The sequence below is a fragment of the Rosa rugosa genome, chromosome 3 (assembly GCF_958449725.1).
Source record: "Rosa rugosa chromosome 3, drRosRugo1.1, whole genome shotgun sequence".
NCBI classification, from domain to species: domain Eukaryota; kingdom Viridiplantae; phylum Streptophyta; class Magnoliopsida; order Rosales; family Rosaceae; genus Rosa; species Rosa rugosa.
The window spans coordinates 19993794-20002289 of NC_084822.1; the positions used below are offsets into that span (position 1 = coordinate 19993794).

General features: G+C 37.6%; 1 protein-coding gene across 1 annotated transcript; it reads left to right on the top strand.

Annotated features, from left to right (window-relative positions):
- The first annotated feature begins 224 nt into the window (after positions 1-224).
- Positions 225-7028, top strand: LOC133738341 (tRNA-dihydrouridine(47) synthase [NAD(P)(+)]-like). Its single transcript, XM_062165864.1, has 10 exons — positions 225-575; positions 913-1029; positions 1130-1366; positions 3125-3440; positions 3526-3782; positions 4483-4755; positions 5480-5761; positions 5950-6070; positions 6306-6475; positions 6569-7028. The coding sequence occupies exons 1-10, from the start codon at positions 312-314 to the stop codon at positions 6665-6667; spliced, it is 2136 nt and encodes a 711-aa protein (XP_062021848.1). The 5' UTR covers positions 225-311; the 3' UTR covers positions 6668-7028.
- Positions 7029-8496: the final 1468 nt, after the last annotated feature.

The window sequence follows — 8496 nt, forward strand, 5'->3', positions numbered from 1 at the left end:
GAAGAAGCATCATTACAAATAACACAGCTTTCCCCCTATGTCTCTTTCTTTTTTGTTTCTATTTTTTAATAAAATCTTCAAAAAAGGTGGGAGATCTGTACTCCAATTGTGGAAGAAGAAATAAATTGCAAAGAGAAGTTCCAAAAGAAACAAGAGCAAAGAAATATTACATGGGTAAACAAAAAGTAGTTTAATCTCATTACCCATTTGCACGTCGTTTCACTCTTCACCTGTTTGTTTTTAAACCCTCGTACGCTGCTCACTCTCACTCCCAATGCGCCAGAGCCCTCCAGCCACAACTACATAGCACCATGGGCGACAACACTCCTGCCGCAACTGGGCCGGGCCCAGAGGTCTCCAACGGCGTGGCGGCGGCGGCGGCTGAGAGGACGCCAGAGGAGCTCGTAGCCAAGTCCATCGCTCCGGTGAAGAAACAGTTCCTTCGCCCTCCTCCCGTCAGACCTTGCTCTAAGGATCAAAACGACGCCGTCTGTGAGGGAAACGCGAAGCCTGCACAGTCGAACATAGTGAAGGAGAAGAAGTCCAAGCGGCAGCTTAAGCGTGAACGCCGCGAGGTTATGCTTCGATAATACAATAGGGAATATGACTATTTGCTTGCTTTTTATTTGTGATTAATCAAAGAAGTAGTGATATTTGCTTGCTAAACCTTGGCTATTGATTTATATGCGATTGAATTCTTGGTTAAACAAAGAATTAAGATGAAAGTTTGAGTCATTGATGAGCTTAGAGTAGTGTAGGAGAAGAGGTCAAACGCTTAGAACGGGTAGCAAATCGTCATATATGTTTTGTTTGCCAACCTATGTTTTTACTTTTTTGGTGTGTTTAACAACATTTAAGGCTTAACCCTAAAGCAATGGAAAGGATTAAAGTTTGTCAAGTTTCTTCTTGCAGGTACAGAAATCGCCCCTCGGTATCTGTCCAGAGGTAGCAAAGAAAGGAGATGTTAGTCGGTGTCCATATAATGATAAGTGCCGCTACAGCCACGACATAGAAGCCTATAAGGCTCAGGTAGTTTTGAATGCTTGTCTAGTATTTGACTCGTTTGATGTGTTATAAAATGTTATGTCATTTGACCATTATGAGACTAATTATTTGTTTTTGATTGCAGAAACCTGAGGATATAGAGGGAGAATGTCCTTTTATGGCTATCGATGAGCCATGCCCTTATGGTTTGTCATGTAGGTTCTTGGGTACACATAAAAATGGTGTTGCAGATGGAGATGTGAATGCTCGTAGAAGAAGCTCTGAGATGAATGGATTAAGCAAAAATGTTCAAAAGCTTTTGTGGAAAAATAAAATGAAGTTCACCAAGGCCGATGCCAAACTCAAGGCTCTTGGTCTCATGGTATTAGTCCAACATCCTTCTCTCTCTCTCTCTCATTGTGTGCATACATGTATATGTAAGGTTGTACGAATATGAACTTTGTTCTTTGATCCCCTTGCTGCTATGTTTGCATTGTTTCTAAGATAATAATCCTAATCTTATTAATCTGTTATGTTTTGTTATCATGATACTTTATCTCTTGTTAGAAGAATATGTAATACATTAATACCCCAGCCGGAGAATATGAGAGAGTATTTGATATGTAATGAGATTTTGGGCTATCACTGTGCTTGCAGAAGTCAGGGATTGAATAATTAAACAGGAATAAAAAAATCAAAAAAATCTTGAAAACTGCAGTTTTTCAAAGTAGCCTTCCTATTAACCATCAGTCACTTCTTAGAATTCCCATTGTGTGACTAGAAGAATGGAGACACTGATGAGGACATTTTGTGGAAAGGGCTATTGTCAGGGGAAAGGATCACTTTGTAAAATGAGAAGTGGTGACACTGATAAAGGAAAAGGTGGCTTAGAAGTGGGGGGTTTTGGTGGGGAAAAATGAAGCTTGGCTTGCAAAATGGTTATGGAGGTTTCAAATTTATGGCATGCTGTCATTAGGAGTAAGTTGATGTCCATAAAAAGACATCACTTGAGGTCTTGTTTGTTTCTTTTCTCTATGTTACCTCAAGGTGGAAATGTCGAGAGTCAGGTTTTAGGAAGACTGCTGGGTGGGAAAACATCTATTTTCTTTCTTTATTGTAGCCCCTATCATTTATGGTAGTACCTTAAATACTTCATTGCTAGATTTTCTGGGAATCTCTTTGAGTTTGGATTTTTGTTCCAAGGACATCCAATGATCTGGAGGGTACTTTCATGTTTTGTATTATGTTTAGAAATATAATGATCAAGTCTTCTAGGAGAATGTGGAAGTTTGAATCATCCTGAGCTTTCTCCTGAAAATCTACATTAGGCACCTAATGGAAAACCCTCTCTTCTGCTAATTCCCTCTCATGTCTTAGAGAAGATCTCCTAAGGTAAGAGTGTTAGCTTGGGCAGTTGCAACTGGGAGGTGAATATTTGTAATAGGTTCAGAGGAGATGACATGTCTTTCATGTCTCCAATTGGCATTATGTGTTTGAAAATATTGTGAAAGTATGGAATCTATCGGTTCATTGCCCAGTGACCTAGTCAAAGGTTTTTACAGAGGCTAGTTTGAGACTTTGAGCTGGGTCAGCCAGCAATGCTTTTCTGTGTATGGGTTTTAAATTCTTTGGTTGGAAGAAGATAGGTCCAAATTCAAAAGCTCTTTCTCTACTGTACTTTTAGATTCGAGAGCTACTATGTGAGTTTTTCCTTTTGTTGTTTTGTTCCTGTAGGGTGGTCTGGTTTTAGTTGTTTGTCGTTTGCCTTGATATAATTCAGAGGACTCCTTGTCCTGTGTCTACACTTTTCTTTATTTAGTTTATTGTTTCCTATAAAAATATAAAAATGCTTAAATCCTTTATGACACATGAAACTTCTACACTTAAATCTGTTGGACATTTGGAAGTGTTTGTTATGTTGTAATTATCCACTAATTTGGCTGAAGTGTGGCAATGTCTATGGTAGAGAACTTAGAATATTTGATAATTGTGCCCGACGTAATGAAATGTCTTCATATGTTCATGGTTTCCCTTTCCTCTTACGACTAGTACTACGGACATCAATTTTTTGTTTGATTTTAGTGCATCATTCTGTGAACTATTCTTATACATAAATAAATTCTATGACCTATCTTTGCAGGGGCATGCCAATTCAAAAATAATTGCCATGTCAAAGGAGAATGGGTCGGTGGTTTCAAAGAATTGTGATGTTACTGATGGAAATGGCTGTAGTGAATTTCCCAGTAAAACAGATGATAAAGTGGAGTTGACTGCTGAAATAAAAGAAGAGGGACGTGTTGATGAAAAGTTTCCATCTGATGAAATGGAGTTGTCTGCTGAAGTGAAAGAAGAGGGAGGTGCTAATGAAACATTTCCATCTGACGATTCTAGGCCTTCAAAGAAGTCAAGATCTGTAATTGAAGAGGAGTTTGGTTTTGGTGAAGCAGATTATGGAGGTTTTGGCTCTTTTCATTCTTTGCATTTTTCTAACATCCTAATAGTTGGAGGCATTCAATGTAAGTGTTGATTATTCTGCAACAGGTGTGAGAGCTGCAGGAAAAGTTGTTGGGCAAACCTGCACGGAACCTGAACCAGAAGCTGCAGCTAACATTGAATTCTCAGAGAATGATAGAAGTTTAAAGACACACCCACGTGAAAAGAAGCTTATTGACTTCAGAGAAAAGTTGTACCTTGCACCTCTGACCACAGTCGGAAATCTTCCATTTCGAAGGGTTTGCAAAGGTTTAGGGGCAGATATAACATGTGGTGAAATGGCAATGTGTACAAATCTTTTGCAGGTTTGTATTATGCTTTTTTCCTGCTGAGCAGTCTTTATCTTTCTTTGAATATACATGACATTCCACCTTTGTGATGCAACTCGGTGCTCATGACGTTCACTGTGTGGTCAATGTGATCAACAACCTCTGATGATCCATGATGTTAACAATATCCTACAATCGATGGGTACAGTTATTTGTTTTTGAAAAGTTGATGAGTACAGTTATTAATGGTGTGTGTGTGTGTGTATTGAAAACACATTTTTTAACGTGATAACACAAGCTTGAAGGACTTAATAGTATACAGGTATTAAAATCTTTATCTAGGATTTGTAGCCACAGTGTGGCTAGTGAAGCTGTTACGTCATAGGTAACTTGCCTGAAATAATTATCAGCATCCTTTGATGTACAATTCTTAAGTGCAAGGGGAAGCATGCTTTTTCATTTTTCTTTTGATCTTCTAGGAAAAGAAATGGCCACATATCATTTGTGCAGTTATGCTATGTAAGGTATGACAGTTGGCATGAAAGCATTCATTATTCACATGGTTAAGTTATTTCGTCTTATATCTCCAGACAGATGAAGGTGTTTTAATTCACATTAGTAGAGCTGAGGGCTAGGCTTTTGCCCTAGTTTCATATTTGCATTGTATATACATATTAGTTTTGCATGCATGAATTTGTATAATATATGTTACATAATCTAATTGGAACTGTCATAGGGTCAAGCGTCGGAATGGGCCTTGCTGAGGAGACATTCATCTGAGGATTTGTTTGGCGTTCAGATATGTGGGGCATATCCAGACACCGTAGCACGCACTGTTGAACTTATAGAACAGGAATGTACCGTAGACTTCATTGATATAAATATGGGGTGCCCAATAGATATTGTTGTGAACAAGGGTGCTGGCTCAGCTCTTCTAACAAAACCAATGCGAATGAAAGGCATTGTGCAAGCAGCTTCTGGTACAGTTGACATTCCTATGACTATCAAGGTAACTTTTAATCTTTTATGGCAGTTATATACAACTGTGAACAAAACAATCTGCATCATATTTTTTTTTTTTTTTTTTTTTTTCAATATGCCACGTTTATATGAAGATTGTATGATATTTTTGTTTAATTATTTGGTTCCAAAATGATTCTAATGCACTAGCTGCTTCCTGTGAAATTTCTAGTTTCATTGTTCTTTTCTTCTTGATGTCTTGAGTAAATTCTGAGTCTTTAGGCCTCGTTTGGTTGCCGGAAAGGAAATTGGTTCCTTGGTTTTTTCCATGAGCATGGGAAAGTAAAAATTTCCCACTAGTGTCCCCCACCAATGTTTGGAAACGCCAGGAAAGTAATTGGAAAATGTATTTTACTTTCCTTTCCAATGTTTGGTTGGTGAATGAATAGGAAAATAGGTAACATCAATTTTCCAATAGTATCCTTGTTATCAAAACACAAACAATTCAAGATTAAAAAGTTTCTTGGATAATTTGGTAATAACAACCATTAAAGTAATCTTTAGAGTAAAGAATTAATGTGCAATTAATGCAGGGAAAGTATGAGGGAAAATGAATCCCCCCTATTTTCCCTTCATATAGGAAAGTTGTTCCCTTCCTTGGATGTGCCAAACACAGGAAAGGATAAAGTTTCCCTTCCCAACCTGTCAATTCCGCAAACCAAACGAGGCCTTAGGTTGTTCAAGAAATGTTAACTGCTGCTATTTTGCTACAGGTCCGCACAGCCTATTTTGAGGGGAAAAATCGCATTGACTCGCTTATTGCTGACATGGACAACTGGGGAGCCAGTGCAGTAACAATACATGGTCGATCACGACAGCAACGCTACAGCAAGCTTGCAGATTGGGAATATGTGTACCAGTGTGCTAAAAAAGCCCCTGATTCTTTGCAAGTCCTTGGAAATGGAGATGTATTTTCGTATGTAGATTGGAACAAGCACAAGGCTGAGTGCCCTGAACTGTCTTCATGCATGATTGCTCGAGGAGCACTAATTAAGGTATGAATTTTGTTAACCCCCCAACCCAACACACACACACTTTGGTTATTGTTCTTATATTAACATTTTTATTAGATGTCTAGAATTTATATCTTGTCTGTGTATGTAGACAGTCCATGGCTTTGAGTTTTCTGACTTGAGTTTGGAACCTAGAACCTTAGTGTACTAAATCCTCCTTGTGTTTTCAGCCTTGGATTTTTACAGAAATAAAGGAGCAGAGGCACTGGGACATCACTTCTGGGGAGCGATTTAATATTTTGAAGGATTATGTACGTTGTGGCCTTGAACATTGGGGCTCTGACACAAAAGGTTTGTATTTTTAGTACATTTTGCATACCAGCAATGACTTACAGTTTTATTAAAATGTTCTTATATGGTATTATACTTGGCAGCTGTGCCGTTAAAGTATGCTTAGCTACTTTTACAAAAATATACTCTTTTATACGGTTATTCAGCAAAACTGTCACCCAACTTATGTTTTGGGACGTCTGTGCTTATCAAAATTTCTGATTTTATGGGCTTTTATCCTGTCGTATGTCCCCAGGTGTCGAGACAACTAGGCGTTTTCTGTTAGAATGGCTTAGCTACACTTGTAGATATGTACCTGTTGGTCTTCTAGATGTCATCCCACAACGACTGAGCTGGCGCCCACCATCTTATTTTGGACGTGATGACCTTGAGACACTAATGGCTTCTGATTCTGCCGCTGACTGGGTACCGCTTTACTCTTTCTTTCTGTTGTCAAATCCATTGAACCAACCTGCTAGGTGATGTAGTTTGATACATGTTTTTTCTTTCCGTATGCAGGTTAGGCTCTCTGAGATGTTGCTTGGGAAGGTTCCAGATGGTTTCACATTTGCACCAAAGCATAAATCCAATGCTTACGACCGAGCAGAAAACGGCTAATATTTGCATGGTTGGTTTATCAACATTTTTGTGGATTAAGCAGATAAGTTTTGTCTACTTTGCCTCATGCCTCAATTCAACTTTTGGGTACTGTTGGTGGAAGCGGGTGATGGCGTATATGGTAAAATCATTTCTCAACAATAATTCTCAAGTCTGCTGATATTGGAAAGTGCCCCGCCGCAGTTCTCAAGTTAAATTTAGAGATGACAATTTGTCAACCGCCCCCCGCCGTTTTGATGCTTTTACGATTGTTATGATATTATTATTCTTGTTAAAGATCAGTCATCAGACATTTTGTTGTTATAAACAAGTGGCATACAATTAGTTTTTCAATAGATTAAATAAACTGGGATTACTGCAACATCAATTTCTTTAGATAATTTCTTTGGGGAGGGTGTTGATGTTGAACGTATGGGGATTAAGGGCCAAAATATCGGATTTTGAGGATATATTGATGACTTAGAAAACAGAAATTTCGATGGAAATATTGAGAAAATTTCGGTATCGGTAAATATTTGAACGAAATTATGGAAATCTAGATAAAAATATGGAATTTTGAAATGAGAAATGCTTATTTGATCAATTATCTCTTGTATTCATATAAACTAGCAACCAACACAGGCGATGCGCGTGCAATATAAAATTGACATTCTTTTAATTGAGATCTTCATAACAGTAGAAAGAGAGATCAAAAATCAATATCAATTTCGTCACTCAATTCATACAAACAAAGAATTTCAACGAAAATTCTCTTAAGGGAAAATCAAAGCACTTACCAAAAAGAAAACGAACAATATGTTAATAACATTCGATATATCACCAAAAAGTTTAAAAGAAATTTCAATCACTTACCTCTACGTCAACGTCTTCAATTAGCAACAATCATTTGAGAAAGAATTGACATAATTGCTCTTGAGATGCGTAACCAATTCTTGAGTGCATGAAATTACACCTATAGTCTTTTACACATCCTAAAAGTTAAATATAGTTGAAAATAATTTGCCTTTGTTACATCTATTTACCGAAACATCTTAATGTAAAACCAATTCATTTAAAATGAAAGACAGGTTTAATCACACTTTTTCATTTATTTTTACAGAGAAATTAATCATTGTTTGGCTAATATGGTTTTATTTTTTGGTCAAAATTTGGCCAAGAAACTTGGGTTTTGTTAATTGTTAGAAGCTTTAACTAATTTAATTATGCTTTGTTCATAACTTAGTTCGAGCTAAGTTATGAAATCTTATGGTAGCTAGGCATAATTTCTTCTGTTGAGATGTTATATCAGAGGGTCTCATAAAATCAAAGTATGGCAGAAATTGCTCATACAGTAACTGCCTATATTATGAGGACTTGAATTACAAGCCTTCTTCTGTAAAGTTTGCACCAAGCAAGAAGCAATACACTTCAATCATAACCATCACTCTCCCACTCATACCCCAGTGACTTCATTCACATATCCTTCTATTTTCCTGCCCTGCCAAGCAGAACTCCCTACCTCTCTATTCCTCTTACTTGCCAAGAAAGAGTTATACTATTGTGTTCTCAATGGCATGGTCTTTCCACCTTAAATGACTCCCTTTCACCTAACTATGCACTAATATATATTCCCCCCCCCCCCCCTTCTTCACCTTATGCTCAACTTCTCCACCTTAGTACCTTACTCTCTCACTAAACCAATCCACAAACACATCAACAGTGAAACAATGACACCCCAATACCTCCTCTCATTATTCTTTTTCATGATCTTCTTCTTCCATTTGCACATAATTTCTGCTCAATCTCCAGCAGTCGCATATTTGCTTCAGATTGCTTATAGCTGCATATTT

What these genes read in the sequence shown, in the direction of transcription:
- LOC133738341 (XM_062165864.1), top strand. Translation starts at nt 312, where the DNA reads ATGGGCGACAACACTCCTGCCGCAACTGGGCCGGGCCCAGAGGTCTCC. An exon ending in TCAAGGCTCTTGGTCTCATG is followed by an intron (nt 1,367 to 3,124) that starts GTATTAGTCCAA and finishes CTATCTTTGCAG; the next exon opens with GGGCATGCCAATTCAAAAAT. An exon ending in CTCGAGGAGCACTAATTAAG is followed by an intron (nt 5,762 to 5,949) that starts GTATGAATTTTG and finishes TTGTGTTTTCAG; the next exon opens with CCTTGGATTTTTACAGAAAT.